General features: G+C 32.7%; 2 protein-coding genes across 2 annotated transcripts; one reads left to right on the top strand and one right to left on the bottom strand.

Annotated features, from left to right (window-relative positions):
* Positions 1–7,900: 7,900 nt before the first annotated feature.
* LOC102623002 (E3 ubiquitin-protein ligase RSL1) lies at positions 7,901–11,610 on the top strand. The gene is made up of 3 exons (XM_006488106.4): positions 7,901–8,734; positions 10,017–10,789; positions 11,199–11,610. Exons 1-3 carry the CDS (start codon positions 8,012–8,014, stop codon positions 11,398–11,400), a joined length of 1,698 nt encoding a protein of 565 aa, XP_006488169.1. The 5' UTR covers positions 7,901–8,011; the 3' UTR covers positions 11,401–11,610.
* Positions 11,611–18,445: 6,835 nt separating this feature from the next.
* On the bottom strand, positions 18,446–19,507 carry LOC127899423 (uncharacterized). Its single transcript, XM_052432809.1, has 2 exons — positions 18,841–19,507; positions 18,446–18,741 (listed from the first exon to the last, which is right to left on the bottom strand). Exons 1-2 carry the CDS (start codon positions 19,505–19,507, stop codon positions 18,446–18,448), a joined length of 963 nt encoding a protein of 320 aa, XP_052288769.1.
* Positions 19,508–20,209: the final 702 nt, after the last annotated feature.

Genomic DNA, 20,209 nt, shown 5'->3' with positions numbered 1-20,209 from the left:
GCTGGTAAGAATTATACCCTTGATTAAAAATAATTTTGATCTGTCTTTGGAATTTTAATTAGAAGAAAAAAAAGAATCAATATCGATATTAATATGTATAAATTAATATTTGTACTCGTGTTTTGTAATTATTATTTATACATATTGAATTGGGATCTCCCTTTTCTAAATTAAAAACAAATTTGTTTTCACTGTCTAATTATAATATAAGAGCATCACCAAAAAACTCTTCAAATAAGATTTTATTACTTATTTGAAGAGTCACATTAATATTTAAATCTTCAAAAGACACTCTAATTAAAATTTTTCAAATAAGAATTGATTTTTTTTTTAAATTTGGAGAGTTAATTTCTCCCTCTTCAATTTGTATTTTATTACTTTTTATTGAAGAAAGAGAGAAAAGTGCTTTAATTGCTATTGACTTTTCATTTAAAAAAATAATTATTTGATTAAAATAATATTAATTTATTTTTATTTAAAGAGTCTTTTGGAGAATATCATATTTTTTTACCCTTCTATTTACCACATAGGTAAGCAAATAAGTATTTGAAGAATAAAATTTATAGAGACTTTTGGAGATGCTCTAAGAATGCAAAGCACGCTTAAAATGCAAGTTTTTTTTTTTCAAAAAACACTTTTCTAAGTTCTCAGAATTTGAGTTAATTAGAGCATTTCCAAAAGGCTCTTTAAATTTTACTCTTCAAATATGAATTTGCTTGCTGATATGACAAATAAGTGGATAGAAAAATACAATCCTCTCTAAAAAACTTATCAAATAAGAATAAGTTAACATTATTTTAATCAAATCTTTCCCACTATCAAATTGAATTGTTGTTATGTTTTTGAAAGAAAACATAAATAATAATTATTGCAATCTTATCTTTTCAATAAATAATAATAAAATATTAATAGAAGAGGGAGAAACTCACTCGACAATATTGAAGAGTGAGAAATAAATTTTCTTTGAAAATTTAAATTAATTTATCTTTTGGAGTGTTTAATATTGATATGGTTCTTCAAATAAATCCATTTTATTTGAAGAGTTTTTTGGAGATGCTCTTACCTTGTTAGTTTTTATGTTTTTAAAAATTATCCAAAATGTCCAATATATGCATGTACACATTACTAAAATCTCCTTAATTAGTTTTAGATTTTTATCTATTGTGTGTTAAATTTATTATATTTATATTTTTTAAGTTATATTAGGCAAAATATTGTCTCCATCAAAATGTACTTAATAATACACTTTTTTTTTCACCTATTGCATGTTAAATTTATTTAAATTTTTAGTTATATTATACAAAAAAATCTTAATGAAAAGTTAGATCCAAAATAAATAGAAATGACAGTGGGGATGTTTTCCATAACTTTAGAAAATACATAGAGTGAGTGGGTAATTGATAGAAATGATGGTGGGGATGTTTTTCATAACTTTAGAAAATACAGAGTGAGTGAGTAATTGATCTGAATCCTTAAAAATTAAAATATAGATCCCCGTCCAATATTAAGTGAGAGTCAACCTTCGGACTGTACCATAATGAAATTATTAAGGAGAGTCTTGATCGATTTTTAATTATAAATATCAGTAGAACTCTAATTATAATGTATTAGTATATATATATATATATATATAAAAGAGAGTAGAATTTACCATAAATTTCGATTTTTGAATCAAAGGCTATTGGAAATTAAAGACTTAATTGTTGCGAGAGAGCCAAAAACTCTTCTCTATCATATACATAATTAAGTGATAAGCTCTTGACTTATTTTCTTCTGCTAAATGATGGAGATGTGAATGTGTAGATGCAATCTGTTTATTATTATCATTTTAAAATTTAAAGTATGCAGTACGTACTTAGTCAAAATTAACAATAGTTGCAAATTCCAATAATGGAAGCACTTATGGACCATTAACTTGCTGTAGTAAATTTGGAATTGTGTGTAAGTCATTGGTTATTGTGTGTATATCATTGGTTATAAGGTATTAGGTTGAACTTAAAAATAAAACTATGCCACCTAACCAAAATAATGAGTGAAAAAAACTTGATAAGATATTGACTTAACGATAATGACAGTAACACCCCCTCTTTGTGTAAGCATAAGTTAAGTCATGAAGCATGGGCAGGACAAATAACTAATCATCATGCTAGCTTAAATACAAAGGAATCCAAGGACTCGTACGTCAATGGGATAAAACCAATTTCATTTCACCTTGTCCAATCGGTTCTCCAAAACAATCTCCATTTAGTTTTTCTTTTTCAATTTCACACTCGATCAACAAGTACAGGTTCCGTTCTCAATGAGAACCAAGGCATTGTTTTTGAAAATGCGAATGTAAAAACGGAAACACTTTCATACAACATTCATTAGGCCACGCTAACTAGGGCTAGTAGCTTTTTGCTAATTAACAACGCAGCCATTTGAGCTTCGATTCGATTCCTCTTTTCTCATTGTACCCAAAAATGGATCCTGCATTACATAAAGTGAAATTGTCCGTATCACACAATTCACTATCAAAAATTAAATGTCGAAAGTGAGGTGCTTTTTCACTTCAAAAAGAAAGCAACAACGATCGAGCGTATGCGGGGGGGGAGGGGGAGTTATCACAGGCGTTGGCCGCCAATTTATGAGACAATTTTATAGAGTTGACGAAGTGGGCTTGCTTTTTTCGACAATTTAACGCGCTATAAATTATGACCTTTGTATGCACATCATCTTTATCTACACAACAAACTAAATTCTGACCGATTAAAAGTGTTTCTCAATTAGTACAAAAATTTATTTTTCTTAAAATTAGATATGTATTCAATTGACAATTTGATTTTGATTAATTCAACGTGAGTGCTCAGTTTTTTCCAAATGCCCTTCTTTTTTCTCCTTTCTTTTTTTTTTTTCCTGGTACAGTGGCAGCGTCGTTTTCCTGCGGAATTTCAAGTATCTGAGGGATTTTGTTTTGAATGGGAATTTAGTAAAGTCAGCTTGCATTTTGAACAATTGATTGCAGAAATTTTTGAAATTAAGATTCGTAAGTCTTTTTTTTCTGGGTTTCATTTGTTTACTGATTCTTACTAGCAAGTAATTAAGCATTATAATATCAAAAAAAGAAAAACAAAGTAATTAAGAATTATATTTCTGAGTGACCAAAAGGATAAACATTAGTCATCGGTTGTTTGATATTTTCTTATCCACCGCATCTAGAAAAGACGAAAGAATTTTTACAAAGTCAACTAAAAGCAATACTGTCAAAGTTGCATGGAAAATAACTAAAGGAAAAAAAAAAAGGAGAGTTGTTTAATAATAATAACTTTGGTCATTCTATCAAATAATAATAATACTCTATAATATATAATAGCTATGGTCATTGGTCAAGTTAATAACAACTACACTGTTCACTAGCTATACATAATTGATGATAATAATGGACGATTATGATCGTTCTAATTCAGTAACAACATTTTTTGTTAAAAGAAATATTAAAGATTAGATGAGAATTTTGATTTAATCATGTTGCACTTTCTCAATGATCAATCAACGAGTGTTTGATATTTTAGATGGCTGATTTAGTTTATTGTTCAACAATACAATCATCATTAATGATCGCTAAACTTAACATTTGTTGATATTGTTATATATAATCATCATACACAATGATCAATAATTGTTTTTTTTTTTTTTTTAAGTCTATACACGATTATTGTCTACTGCCTTCATAGGCCATCTTAATCACAGTTTAAGATAAGTTCATTAGAAACAATTTTTAAATATATAATGGATATGACAATTATTTTCTAGAGGTGATGTATTAGTAGTAATCACGCTCTTAATTTGAGCCAAAATCAAATTAAATATATATAGTTGTGTACATGTAAGGCTATATATATATATATATATATATAGTTATGTACATGTAAGCCTAAACATTTGGTACAAAATTTCAACTTTAAAACCTAACGGTATAAGAATATTCAAGATAGTCAAGTAGTCAAAGTAAAAATAGGCATCGTGCTTTATATATTTTATGTTACAAAATCTTGTTAGGTGATGGAAGGTGGAAAACAAGCACATTAGGATACAAAACTGAACAGACACTTTGATGGGTAATCCTTTGAATTTTAAACTTTTATCCACCATTTAAGTATATGACTACAGCTACCGTCAAAATGGAAAAGAAAAGACCAAAAAATAAAAAATAAAAAAAAATACAACTATAGTATTGTCACTATTAATCAAATCACTAATGTTTGATTTCTTAATGCTAAGAGTTGAATACGTGCGTGCAATACGTTGTATGTATTCGGAAAATATGCGGCAATCAGCTGATTCACAGTCAGAGACGCATGTATCATATATGTAAAAAAGTCACACAGACATGTGTATTTCAAATTAAATTAGGCGATTACTCTACTAGTCTAACTACTTGAGCTAAACGAGTATTCTATTTATGAAAAATTTCATTATTATATTTTAATGTCGGCTTACTAGAGGCCCATTTTCGGGCCTTCAGCTCGGGCCAACAAAGTGAACAAATAGAGCAGTGAACAAAATTATTGCCCTTGTTTATCACAGTCTTTAATTTTCATTACTCTGAAAACACTCGAAGTTCAAGTCTCGAATTGATCATTCATTAGAATTGTGACATACTAACATTATTGAAACATGAATAAAAGATGCTTCATGACTAATTAGTTATTTATGCAGTCTTCATCCGCAATTATATGGCTTCATCCAAGAGCTTTGTCTCTCTTCTCAATGTATTGAAACCATCGGCTTTGCCCCCCGTTTTTGCTTCCAAAGTTTCTCTAATTAAGGATTTATTCTATCACTCTTTGAGTATTTCGATCATCTCCTTACATAACTGGATAGGGGTGCGCTCTCAATTAATTATAGAACTAATTGCATAAAATGCAGTACTATGTTCTGCAAATGATTTACGGCAGACTCAATTATAAGACCAGCATCTTATACATATTTCAAGTGTTTTTTTTTCTCATTAAAAGTGATGTTGCGCTTAAAGGATTAATGGAGTTTCTCCAAAACTTTGATAATGGTTTGGGAAACATAAAATTGATAAATAAGGGTTATTCTAAAAAGAACTAAGTTTAATTTAAAAATGGATACTGATCAGATAAATTGAGGGGTTATATATCATTACTCAAATAAATAAATAATAAAAAAGATAGTTTGAAGATAATATTAGGTGTTTATATTAAAAAAAAAAAACAATAACACCACCACTATTTATGGATGAGTAATGATAGTCAGTCAACCCTTCATTTGATAGCTTGGATGAGTAATGAGAGTCAGTCAACCCTTCATTTGATAGCTTGTCTGGCATGATTTGTGGGTGCAGATAGAATTTGTAGCCAAGAAATGAGTAAGTTTGGGCTTTGTAGTCTCATCGGCCATCGGGCCTTAATGTAAATTATAAAAATAAAATAAATTAATTTTTTTTTTTGAAGATTATAGAAATGATTAACTTTCAGTAATTTGTTTTCAAACTTAAAAGAATAAGAACCCTAAAATTTGACAATAGGATCAACGCCTAGCCCAAGGTCAGACACTTTGTAAGGTATATGGTTGTACTTGTATGGTATGATTTCTTTAATGGACCCAAACTATTATTTGGACAATTACGTGTAGCTCAGGTGTGGCAACTTTGGATATGTCAAGACCTGATATAGATTGCATCAGAACCATGGCTAAGCTACATGAACACTTAATCTAAAAGGGATGACATTGTAGTTTAAAGACAGATAGAATCCCATATACCCAAATAAGAAACCTTCTATAGAATTTAATTCTATAAACCCTAGCTAATATCGCCTACTTCAACTAGTAACATAAAAAAGTTCCGGCCTGAATTTTTGGTCCGATTGACCCGACCTAGACTTTTTAGGTTTTTTACCCAAATTTAAGGGTTTGGGGTATAAATATTAGAGCCTGATTAAATTCTGATCAGGTTCGTTCCCTATCTACCTCGACCTAACTCAACCCTTAATTCAAAAAAGAAAAATAATTTAATTTGTATAACTTTATAAGACATGATTTTGAATTATCTTTGTTTTATTATTTTTATATAATTATATGGTTGAGACCTTAAATAATTTTTATATTTATATTAAATTTTAAGATATACGGGAGGTTATACACATTTTTTTAATTTAAATTATTTAAACATTAAAAAAAATCTTTAAAAAATTATGGACTTGGGATTGGACAAAAACCTGACCAGACCCTGACTTGAATCACGCTTGACCTGAAATTCAATTTTTCTTTTAATTTAATGTTGGGCTCGGGCTTGGCTCCATTACCATCCCTCATCCCTACCCTCAACCAAAACCACGCTTTTTAACTTTTAAACGAGTGAGGATTTTCTCAAAACTAAGATCTAAGAATCTTTAAGATTCATAGTGTAACCTAAATCTCTCTCTTTAGGAATATTGAGATTTATGTCATGATTCAATCCCCTCCGACAACGAGAATGAGTGATTTTCATCCTTATTCGGTCATATGCCACCGTAGTTATGGACAGAGTTGACCATAACGCACAACTCTAATCACTCTATAATCTTCTAATGCACCATCCATACCTTCTTGATTTCGAACCTAAACTACAATCAAAGTATCAAACAAATAACCATTATTCTCATTTAATTTTGTTCCCCATACCATGGTCAAACCCTAAGGGTTAATTTCATGTTAACTCTCATGAAATGACAAATTTTAAAACACCTCACGTATTATTATAAATCTCAACTTTCTGCTTTCTATAAAAAAAAAAAAAAAATCTTACATGATCCACCTTAATTTTTTTAATTTTTTATAAATAAAAATAAAAATAAATTAAAACTTACAATAATTTAGAAGATATTTTAAAGATTATCATTTCATAACAGGTACTCTGAAATTTATCCCAACCGTAAATATGAAGTTCTATAACCAAAATCGCCCAAGGTCTATAGACACGCAGTGGCCTCCATCCATATATAATACCATCTACTTGATATAACATCGAGCAGTCATTCATCAGCCAAATGCTCTTTTTAATTTTTCTATTTATTTATTTATTTGTCTATTTTTCCTTTGACAGACCTGAGGTCTCCCTCTCTCCGCTATTCATTGGACATTACAACCCAACACTTCAGAACCTTTAGCGAAAGACGTTAGTAAATTCCGTTCCTAAGTAGGCCAACCTTGTTACTTAACTCACCCCACATGCACAAACCATAATAAGAAATCAAAACAATTAATGTTATACACTTTTACGTACCAATGATTTCACAGTACGAGGGGAAACTCTTTAAATAATATTTGTATGTTGGCCTGTTGGCAGCGGGACTTGCTTAAAATAAAATACAGCAGAGTGGTCCGTCTCATTTCATTAACAAAATATAAAATGGCGTATCACATGTTCAATTCAAAAATTTCTTTTATTATATAGTATATATATTATTAGTTATTATATCTTTTCATTTTTATTTATGGCCTTCTTGCTGCGTTAATATGTAGATTATCTTATCTGATTTCCTCTAATCTCTTACTCATAGACTTTTATTCTAACTCAACAACAATATTCATAATTTAATCGAGATCATAAAATTCCTTTATCTTAAAACAAAAAAACCGGAGGTCATAGTTGAGAAGAAAATAAAATAAAATAATAATAATAATAACTCGACAACAATATTCTTAAATCTTACATGAGTTTAGTTTTCTTTTTTAAAAGAAAAAAGGTTTATTCTTACCATTAAAAAAGAAAGTTTAGTTTTGAATTTTGACTGATAAACTTTTTCAAAATTATAAAAAAATGGAATTTAATTTTCCAGATGAAAAGACGATTTTGGCCCTCCGCAAAAGTCCAAGACTACGGACGAAATTCAATATTTTAATTAAGTAATAATCATTGTTTCCCTCTCAGAGCCTCCTCACTCGCTAATTCTCCACACTCGCATAACGCCTCCTAAACCTCTAAAACCGCCGAGGCCACGTCAGCAAAGACTCTACAACTACAATGGCCACCACCAGGGCTGACGCTGACGCCGGGGACGACCTCTACTCCGTACTCGCTTTGCAGCGCGTCGAGCTCACTGCCGCCGATTCCGTAGAATCCGACCTCGATTTTGCCTTCCGGCTCCAACTCCAAGAAGCAATCTCCGCTTCCCTCGCTCATGTCCCCTCCTCCTCCTCCACGTCGTCATTACCGCCCTCCACGTCGTCGGCACCACCACCACTGCCACACGACGCCGCTTCTCCCACCTTGGCCTCCCTCCAATCCGAAGAACTCATGAAATTGGACCGCGAACTCGCCGATAGCAGACAGGCGAAACTGGAGATGCAAAAGGCGAGGGAGGATCTGCAGCGTGCGATCCACGATCACAATTTCGCTAAGGAGCTGGCAGAAATTCCCGACGACGAGTGGGAGGAGTCCGGCGACAACATCGAGAAGCCGCTCTGCGCGAGAGATAATGGTGATTACTTCTTCAAGGTTTATTCCAAAGGACTGGTGATCGAAGAGTTGGTCAACGGGGAGAGAGTTTCGTTGTCTGCAATTGGAGTGGCGATATGTGATCAAATGGATAATTTGATATTCGAGTTGAAAAAGCCGTTGATTAAGAGTGGATTGAACAAGAGCGCTGCTGAGACTAAGGCCTTGATCGAAGGACTTAATGCTGCGCTTTCCATGGAGCTTGATCGTGTTAGGGTTTTTATTGATTGCTTTCCCCTGTTCCAATTTGTGAGTCATTCTTTTTCTTATTGAATTGTGTGTTTATTTATTTTGTTTATTAGAGTTGTTGCACTTGTTTCACTAGAGACTGAATTGAATTGTACCACCCAGTATGCTTTCTGCTTGTAATTGTTGTGCTTCAACTTTGGCTCTATTCGATATTCATTAGCTTTCACTTAACAGTCAGTGCTTCCATTTCACAATCCCAACACAGAGCCTTAGTTTTAAAAACACAATATTTAGAGTAGTTTTGTGGTAAATTCCCCACTTTTTCTCGACTACTAACTTGCAGTTGACAATTAGTGATACCATTTCACAACATATGTGGATTAACAGCCATAAAACCTGAATCCCAAACGAGTTCTAAGCACTAGTATTCAAAGTTTTGTTGAGTTTTTTCATTTTTGGGACTCATATTAATTCCGCAGAAATGGACATCAGCGGAAAATTTATGGCATCTAAGTTATAAAGTGATCTTGAATTAATCAATAGAAGGGCATTAGTGCTGTTTGACTGGATTTCTCCCACCATTAGAGCTTGCAACACTGCTCACCTTGCTTGTATAACTTGTAAGATATCTTTGTTTTCTTGATTTTATATGTGGTCTGAATGCTTTTTGCTTTATTGAACTCAAATGAGGACAACTATGACTTTGCACTTCTTCTTTCCCTAGTTTCAGAGCAATAGGAGAATGAAGATCAATTTTTTAAGTTTCTCCATGCATTGCATTTTAATTGGATTGTTCCTCTTGAAAATTTATGATCCAAATCTTTGGAAAATCTGAAGAAGTTACATGCTTCTTCTACATAGATCATCTGTTTTAAGGGGATTGTTTCCACTCTTATAATTTTGATTTCATTGTTTTCTCAGTTTGCATATTCTATCTGAACATCTCAACTTATAAGAATAATGAATTTTAATTTTCTGATGCTCTATTGAGAAGCTCTTCATCTGATGACATAATCTTCAGTTAGCTATGACAAAATTCATCATCATTAGTATGTTGGGCATTGCATTTTATTAAAATGTTGGATGTTCTTTTATTGTTGTTATTTTATACTTATAATTCCTGGGTTTCTATCTTCAATCATTCCAAAATTGAAGAGTAAACATTGGAATTTGTAATACGATATGTTCCTAAGATCTAGTAGTATTTTAGAAGTGTTTTGGAGTTCTGTGTTTGATTCCTCTTATTATTGGAGCAATTATTGCTTCAGAAAACTGTGGCACTCTGTACTGATCTTCAGTTAATAAGAGATGGAGTTTCTTAGCACTTAATTTTGCAGTACAGGTTACTGGGAGATGGCCAGCAAAGCAACGCAAGATTTCTGTGCTGGTAGATCAGGTGTCCCTTCTTGAAAAAAGATTTAGCTATTTCAAACCCAGACATGTGGCTCGTAATGACATGAAATACGTCTATGAGCTTGCAAGAGCTGCTATTAATTCTCAAATGACAGTGCCTGCAGAAATTAGCCGTGGCAAAACCATTAATGAGACATGTGTTATCTGTTTAGAAGATACTGATGTTGGTCATATGTTTTCTATTGATGGATGCCTGCACCGGTACTGCTTTTTGTGCATGAAAAAGCACATAGAAGAGAAGTTGCGTCAAGGGATGGAGCCAACGTGCCCTCATGAAGGCTGTAAGTCTAAACTTAAAGTTGAAAGCTGTAGAATGTTCTTGACGCTTAAATTGTTTGAAATATGGAATCAACGCATAAAAGAAGCATTGATTCCTGTTACCGAGAAAGTTTATTGTCCATATCCCAAGTGCTCAGCATTAATGTCAAAAAGTGAGATTGAACGTGATGCTTCAAGTTCATCTTTTGTTGGAAGACGATTGGGAGCTCGTAAATGCACAAAATGTCATCGGCGTTTCTGTATTGATTGCAAGGTTCCTTGGCATAATAACATGACATGTATTTATTACAAAAGATTGAATCCTAATCCCCCAACAGAGGATGTGAAGCTAAAGTCTTTGGCATCTAGTAATCTGTGGCGCCAGTGTGTGAAGTGCAACCATTTGATAGAACTTGCTGAAGGCTGCTTCCACATGACTTGCAGGTACTTTATCCATCATTCTGAGTTAATTATCTTAGTAGGCATGTTTAGAAAGAATTTTTAAAACGAAAGCATAGAGAGGGAAGAAGGGTATAACATGAAGTCTCAAAATATACACAATCTGGTGTCCCAAAAAAAAAAGTTCTCAATCTTCTATGTTTAAATACCTGTTAAAATTTTGATGCTTGCTCCATTAACCTCAATACACAAAATTTGATCATTTCTTCAGTCTTTATCATGTTGCATATTTAAGTTTGGATTTATATATTAGTGTGTCGATAGCTCATCAAACAAAAAATGTGGTAAATTGAATTCATCACTTGTTTCTTTGTTTAGGATTTGATTTTGTTGTAAAAGTAAAAAAAAAAAAAAAAAAAAAAAACTTGTTCGCTGCTTGTATTTATCTTTGCAGATGTGGGCATGAGTTCTGCTATAATTGTGGAGCTGAATGGAAGAACAAAAAGGCGACTTGTTCCTGTCCGCTTTGGGATGAGGATAATATCTTGGATGATGATAGTGATTCCTCTTTTGAAGAAGAAGAAGAAGAAGATGATGATGATGATGTGATAGATGAGTACGAGTCAGAGTTTGAGTCCGAGGAGGAGTTCATTTGAATCTGATCCAACGTCGAAAGTTATGCCCTCCGACTTCCCTAGTATTGTCCCCTCTTGTTTATAATTTGTTGGGGCAACGTTCATATTTAAATACAGTATGGTGAAAAAGATGAAAGTTGACAGATGCTTAGTTGGTATTTACAGGGCAAGACTTCTAACTTTTGAGCCATTGTGCTATCTGTATGCAATTTGTGACAGCAGCTTTTGACATTTACTGGGGCAAAGGTAAATATTATAGAGTAGGGACCTTCCTACCTTACATAAGAACGCACGGTACATCTTAAGAAATGACAAGCAAATCAATAGTATGGCGCCACGTGTAGTTGGTAGAATGGGTTTGGCCGGTTGGAAATCGGTTGCAGAAATAAACAACGCGCGTTTAGTACCTTCTATAGCCGGTACAGTGTAAAACGGCATGGAAGTTGGGTTGTGTGTCTAATGTTTCATTGATGGCCGTGGTATGTATAAAAATGTGAGTCCTTATTTTTTTAGTTAATTTAATTAATAAGAATGGAAACTTAAAAAGGATCGAAATTTGTTAATGGTTATCTCGGCATCCTAATTGCTTTGGCTTGTTTCTTAAAGCTTCGACACTCATTAACTTTTTTCTGCCTCAGAAGTTGATTCGTGTTCCATTGCCCAAACTTGCATCGCCCTCTTCACCTAATTGCCCACTTAACGGTGCAAATATTTTTCATCCGTCTAATTTCACGCTTCTAATCTAAAGAATATTTGTTAAAAGTTATGTAAGGAATTTCTTGCTTGTAGAACAAAGTTTTCACATGAATCTCATTGCTTGTCAATCCCATTATTTGGCTGTGTTCGAGGCAATGGAAGTCTGATTGTGTGTGATAGAGCATGCATTAGAACTGAGAGCTAAGGTTGGCAGCAAGATGGGTCGGCTAATTCTGTCCCTAAGGTTGGCAACAAGATGAGTCGGCTAATTCTGTCCTAACTATCAATTGGGACAAAAAATATACCTCGAATCTTGTTTCAAATAGTAAATCAGGACAAAAATGTCTCGATCTTTTCCCGAACTCCAATCACTTCGAATTATTTCTAATGACATGAGTTTATTGCCATACATTTATTTATCAAATAGATTTGTTATATACATATGACCGACATGTCAGATCTAATTGATTCATCAAATCGACTTATCATACACTTCTGAAAACCTAAATTTAAGAGAATTCGAAATCTTATAAATTTTAAAACATCTTGAATCTCAAGTTACATATACTAAGTTACTAGCATATTTAAAATCTTGTCAAGTTACAGTTCACTTAAAACAATGCTAAAATTAAGTGAACTCTACTGCAATATCATTCATTTTTGCATATCTTAAATAGATTGTAAGTTATATTAATTATAACTTAATAAAATCCACATTTTTTTAGATGATAACGTCACTATATCCTTTCAATTCAAATGATAGACAAAAACAAAATCGAAAGATCATGTAAAGCTTCTATGTTATATCGGTAGTTGACCCTCCAAAATTGTTTTAATTAGCTTGTTTTTACAACCGTCCATCATCTTTGCACTCAATCACGCCTTTGAGTGCGATCTCAGGATCCTCATTCTTCAGCAACTGCTCACCAACATATGCAGGATTCACCAATACATTCTGCATTATCTCATTGATTTTGGATATAAGTGGATGGTCTGTGTCTGTGATTTCTAGATAATTGGCAAATAATGAATTGAAACCACAGGGGTGTAGTAGGACATGCAAATGTGGACACCAGGGTGAGCGCTGTTGGGTTGGGTCGAATCTATCTTTGTGATTTATCAAACATGACATGTCGTCTTTCAAGAAAAGACTTATCCGACATGTCATATATTTTCTAATCCTATAGAAATTAGAAAGTCGGTTTTCGTAACATTTTCGACTTTTCGTCCATGAGATGAGAAGTAAAACGACGTGGCGTCGTGTATTTAAAATATAACCAACCCAATCCAATCATGGACCCAGTCCAATTTAAATTTAGATGAGTTGATTGATTTGTAAAGGGTTTAATTTTTTTTAACCCAATTTAATGAACTTAAATAACCTAACTCAACTCAAGAACAATATAAGTTATACCTAACTTTTTTATTCTTTAATAAAATAGATTCTTTTTAATTTTTCTTAGTTAAACTTGACAATTGATTGAATTATTTAGATTTAAAATTTAATAATTAAATCCGAATTTTCACTAAAAATAAATAGATTTTTGTGCATACCTCCTATAGGTTTTATACAATCTTTATTTTTGTCACTTTGCTCATTAATATATGATAGGTACAATGGACACCATCTAATGCATAATAAAGAATTAGTGTTTTTTTTATTTGAATTGATTTTTCTATTTAAGTATCCAGTAATTTTTTAATTTATGATTTCTTAATTTTTTATTTTAATCAACCCTAGCCATTTAATGATTTAAGAGTTTTTTTTTCTTTTTTGAGAAGAAAGTAAACCTTTCTATTGATCAAACAACACAATTCAATACATTCACCATCTCTACTGGTATTGATTCTACCCAGACAACCGATTTATTTGTTCCTACAACATATTTTACTAAGGAGTGGGTACAAACATTACAAGTTCTAGGGACATGATTAACGCTAGCATCATGGAAATCCCTTTTTAAACTTTGAATTTTTTGCAATTATCCACCGAATTCCTGTTCTGCTACCCTTAGTTTTGTTTACTAGTTCAGCCACTTCTAGGCAATCTGTCTCTATAATCAAAGAGTAGAGAGCTACTCTTCTTGCTACCTTTAAACCCCATTCAATGGCCTCTGCTTCAGCAAAATTGACATTCTCCTTTAGCTGAGTTTGCTTGATGCCAGCAGCTACAATCTTGTTGTTTGAGTCTTCTATGACTGCACCTAATCCTGCCACTTGACCCTTGCTGTTAATAGTGTTAATAAAACATAAGAATATGGAGGCAAAGAACAAAGAATAATTTCTTAGGATTTGAGACGTGTTTGCACACTTTCCTTTAAGGTTTTATTTGCCCTCTCCAATCTTGGTTTGCTATAGAGTATTAATGGCAAATTACCCCCAAGATATATCAAATCCTGAATACAATCTCTAGCAAATAAGATTGTATTTCCAGAACATATATGAAACCTACAAAATCTGATAATCATTTCCAAAATATGTATATTTCTTTTATAAAGAAGATGTTAATTCAAAAGAATGCAACCATTCGAAATGGTACTTCTTCAAAAAACTCTTTTGGTTTGAATTTGCAATGATTAACACTTAAAATTTTCAAGCTTGTCAACCGTTTCTAGTTGACGCATTTCTGGAAATAAACGGTTAACCGTTTTCTCAATAAACGGTGAGCCGTTTTATTCCAGAATGTCAAATACGTTGCTCTCTGTACATAAACGGTTAACCGTTTTCTCAATAACCGGTGAGCCGTTTTCTCTAGACCATAAAACATGCTCTCTGGAGTTAAACGGTTAGCCGTTTTCTCCATAAACGGTGAGCCGTTTTCTCTAGACCATAAAACATGCTCTCTGGAGTTAAACGGTTAGCCATTTTCTCTATAAACGGCAAACCGTTTTTGTCCAGAATATCAAACCAAAAATTAAAAATGTTACAATCTCTCTTACAATCCCCACTAGATTGTAATATTTTTCAGATTTATTAATGATCAACTTATATATACAAAAAGGTGTCTTTCGATTTTAACCTTTAATTAGTGAGTGTATTTCAAAGCATTTACAAGACAATAGTGTGCTAAGCATTAAACTTTGTCTCTTAAGTAAATACCGGAGATACATCACATATAAGCTATCCCAGATTTTAAAGTTGTGTTCCAATAGTTAGCATTATTCCGGCCTTGTGCTCTATCTTGGATTCATGAACATTTACAAGATTAAACCATGACCTTGTTAGAAACGGCACCATTTCTTATGTTCACTTAGGTGAAGTTTCAAATCATGTCTTTAGCTACTATAAGACTTGAACTTCATTAAGAGTAAATACTCAACCTCAACCTCGTAGCTATTTACACCGAAACTCTCGAATGAGATTATTTATTACTCGGTGCCAAACCAGTCACATAACAACAACTTGTTATTACCCGTTTAACTATGGAGTAGTGGTATAACTACTACATAGTTGGGTTACCGTCGTTGGTGACTTTATTATGTAAAAGTTTCAATCCCATTCCAAAAGATGTATCCTTAACTAAGTCTCTTGAAAGACCTTTTGTTAAAAGATCTGCTAGGTTCTTATTAGTCCTAACATAAACAATATTAATAACACCATCTACTATTAATTGTTTCACATATTCATGTCTCAAGCTAATATGTCTAGACTTTCCATTATATACTTTATTATAAGCTCTAGACAGTGTAGCTTCACTGTCGCAGTACAAAGAAATAGATGGCATCGGCTATGGCCACAACATTATATCAAACAATAAATTTCTCAGCCATTCTGCTTCTTTGCCTGCAGCCGCAAGTGCTATAAACTCACTTTCCATTGTTGAATGAGTTATGCACGTTTGTTTCTTTGAAGCCCAAGAAACTGCTCCTCCAGCAATTGTAAAAATCCAACCAGAAGTGGATTTATTATCTCTTGTATTGGTTACCCAACTAGCATATGAATATCCTTCCAGTACTTCAGGATAATCATTATAAAACAAACCCAAATTAATGGTCTTTTTAAGATAACCAAGTATCCTACCAATTGCTTTCCAGTGTTCAACACTAGGGTTACTCGTGAATCTTGACATTTTGCAAACTGCAAATGCTATATCAGGCCTCGTACAATGCATAGCATACATCAAGCTACCAATAGCACTAGTATATTCTAGTTGTGCTACTACTCGGCTTGAATTCTCTAGTAATTTAATACTAGAATCATATGGGGTATTAGCTTCTTTAAATTTCAAATAATTAAATTTAAGAAGCACTTTCTCTATATAATGAGATTGACACAACGAGTAACCCCCACTATGTTTATTCACTTTGATACCTAAGATAGTATCTACTTCACCAAGATCTTTCATTTTAAATTGTGAAGTTAAATACTTCTTTGTATCATCTACTCCTTGCATATTAGTTCCAAAGATAAGCAAGTCATCAACATACAATCATATAATCACACCAATATCATTCGTAAATTTAAAATATACACATTTATCAGCATTATTATGCTTAAAACCATGTGATAAAATTACCGAATCAAACTTCTCATGCCATTGTTTTGGTGCTTGCTTTAAGCCATAAAGAGATTTGATTAACTTGCATACCTTTTTCTCATTTCCAGGCAAAATAAATCCCTCAGGTTGTTCCATATAGATTTCTTCATCAAGATCACCATTAAGAAAAGCTGTTTTAACATCCATTTGATGCACATACAAATTGTTCAATGAAACAATTGCAAATAGCACTCTTATAGAAGTTAACCTAGCTACCGGAGCATATGTATCGAAATAATCAATACCATTTCTTTGCTTAAACCCTTTGGCTACTAATCTAGCTTTAAAAGTTTGCAAAGAACCATCACTATTGTACTTTCTTCTAAATACCCATTTGCTGCTAATTGGTTTAGATCCTGAAGGAAGATCAACCAAGACCCATGTTTGATTCGACATAATTGAATCCATTTCATCATTTACCGACTCTTTCAAAAAAGAAGCACCTCTAGAAAACATAACCTCGCTAAATGTCTTTGGATCTTTTTCAATATTTAACAACAATGGTACTTTGTTAAGTACATTCTTTCTATCCCCTTCAACCAAGAAGAGTAGTGCTTGTGATGAAATAAAATCCGGAGCTAAAGTTTTTTCTTTCTTTTCACGTTGACTCCTCCTTGGTTCGAAAGATGTCATAGACTCTTTCCTTTTATTATTATTAGTGGAGGTACTAGGAGTATTAACACATAGTTGATCAATACTTGATTCTAATTCAATATTATAATCATGTTGAAATTTATTCTCTATAAATTCAACATCTCTAGATTCCACAATCACATTAGAATATAAATCTAACAACCTATAAGCCTTGGAATTTTCAGCATATCCTACGAAAATACTTTTTATACCTCTAGCACTCAACTTTGATGACTTAGGGTCATGTATTTTATAAAAAGCTAAACAACCCCAGACCCTTAAATACATCAAGTTTGGTTTTCTTCCTTTCCAAATTTCATAAGGAGATATATATGTTTTCAAAGATGTAATTTTGTTATGAATATGACATGCAGTGAGTAATGCTTCCCCCCACAAATTCTTTGGTAGTTTTGCATTAAGGATCATGGAATTTATCATATCCGTGAAAATCCTATTCTTCCTTTCAGCCAAACCATTTTGTTGATGAGTAAATGGAGCTGATCTTTGGTGAATAATTCCAACTTCTTCACAATAATTATTAAATTCAATTGAGAAATATTCACCACCTCTATCACTACGAACCATTTTGATTTTCTTATCTTTTTGGTTCTCAACTTCAGCTTTGAAAATTTTAAATTTATCAAAAGCTTCATTTTTTGTTCTAAGTAAATACACATAAGTGTATCTAGAACAATCATCAATAAAAGTGATAAAGTACCTCTTACCTCCTCTTGTTAACATGCCATTATACTCACAAATATCGGTATGTATTAAATCCAATATTTGAGTATTTCGTTCAGCTTTAGGAAAAGGTTTCTTAGTTAATTTAGCTTGGATGCAGATTTCACACTTATGACCTTTAACATCATTGCAATTAATCAAACCATGCTTAGACATGTATTTCAAAGATCTAAAGTTCAAATGTGCTAATCTAGCATGCCAAACATCACAAGACTCAACAATATAAGCTAAGTTTATATTATTATTATTAATGCTGAGTTTGTACATTCCATCACAAGAATACCCTTTCCCAACAAATAATCCATTCTTTGACACAATACAAGTATTACCCTCAAGCACAATCTTAAGCCCATGCTTGCACATACAACTAGCAGAAATAAGATTCTTCCTAACGGAAGGTACATGAAAGACATTATACAATGTGACTTTCTTTCCAGAAGTGAAGTTGATCTCAACTACTCATTTCCCTGCTACTATGGCTGCATTATTGTTCCCCATGAGAACCATTGGTCCTTCCGTTTCTTCTTTGTATGATAAGAAAAATTTCTTATCATTACAAACATAAATTGTTGCACCCGAATCGAGCCACCAATCATAGGACTTAGTTTCAGCCATATTTGTTTTGGTAATCATGCCAATTTGCATTTCAGAAACCATAACACAAATCTCTTCAGATTTGTTTTCAATCACATTAGCTTTATGGGAATTCACTTCTTCCTTTTTCTTTTTGAATCTGCAATCACTTTGGCGATGACCTTTCTTACCACAAAAGAAACAATTTCCAGAAAAATTTTGTGTGCTGGACTTTTTGAATTTCTTGTCATTCTTGACTTTAAAATGCTTTGAGAATTTACTAGCTTCAACAACATTAACTTTAGTAGAATCATGCTTATCCTTGGATTCGCGAGACCTAGTCTCTTCTTCAATTACCAAGTGTTTTTGCAATTCTTCTAAAGTTATGTTCTCTTTACTATGAAGGAGTTTCTTTCTATAATCATTCCAACTTTGAGGCAATTTAGCAATAATAGCCCCAACTTGAAATGATTCAGAAATTTCAACTTTTAACTCTCGAAGCTTAGCAACAATAATTTGTAACTCATGTATTTGATCAAGAATGGATTTTGTATCTACCATAATAAAATCAAAATATTTAGATACAAGGAATTTGTCGGTACCTTCTTTCTCCGTTTTGTATTTGTACTCAAGAGCATTCCAAATTTCCACCGGAGAAGTCATAGAATTGTAGAGATCATATAACCTGTCAGAAAGCGTATTGAGTATGTGACCCCGGCACATCAATTCATCATCTTCACGACGTTTCCTTGCAGCCTTAACAACTTCAGTATCATCTTCTCTTGGTTCTGGAAATGGTTCCAATTTCGGATCAAGAACATATGCCACTTTAAGAACAGTAAGGAGAAAAAACAATTTTCCCTTCCAACGAGTGAAATTAGTTCCATCAAAACGATCGAGATGGACACTAGGATTCAGAAATGATGTCAAACTCTTCTCAGCCTCCATTTGTACAAATAAAACCTTAAAGATTGTTAATAAAAAATAAGAATATGGAGGCAAAGAACAAAGAATAATTTCTTAGGATTTGAGACGTGTTTGCACACTTTCCTTTAAGGTTTTATTTGCCCTCTCCAATATTGGTTTGCTATAGAGTATTAATGGCAAATTACCCCCAAGATATATCAAATCCTGAATACAATCTCTAGCAAATAAGATTGTATTTCCAGAACATATATGAAACCTACAAAATCTTATAATCATTTCCAAAATATGTATATTTCTTTTATGAAGAAGATGTTAATTCAAAAGAATGCAACCATTCGAAATGGTACTTTTTCAAAAAACTCTTTTGGTTTGAATTTGCAACGATTAACACTTGAAATTTTCAAGCTTGTCAACCGTTTCTAGTTGACGCATTTCTGGAAATAAACGGTTAACCGTTTTCTCAATAAACGGTGAGCCGTTTTATTCCAGAATGTCAAATACGTTGCTCTCTGTACATAAACGGTTAACCGTTTTCTCAATAACCGGTGAGCCGTTTTCTCTAGACCATAAAACATGCTCTCTGGAGTTAAACAGTTAGCCGTTTTCTCCATAAACGGCAAACCGTTTTTGTCCAGAATATCAAACCAAAGATTAAAAATGTTACAATCTCTCTTACAAATAGCACATTAATCTTGAAAGCGCTCTTTAGAGGGGGTTCCCACT

This window comes from Citrus sinensis, chromosome 8 (assembly GCF_022201045.2).
Source record: "Citrus sinensis cultivar Valencia sweet orange chromosome 8, DVS_A1.0, whole genome shotgun sequence".
In the NCBI taxonomy this organism is placed as follows: Eukaryota; Viridiplantae; Streptophyta; class Magnoliopsida; order Sapindales; family Rutaceae; genus Citrus; species Citrus sinensis.
This window is presented reverse-complemented; position numbering and strand designations above follow the sequence as displayed.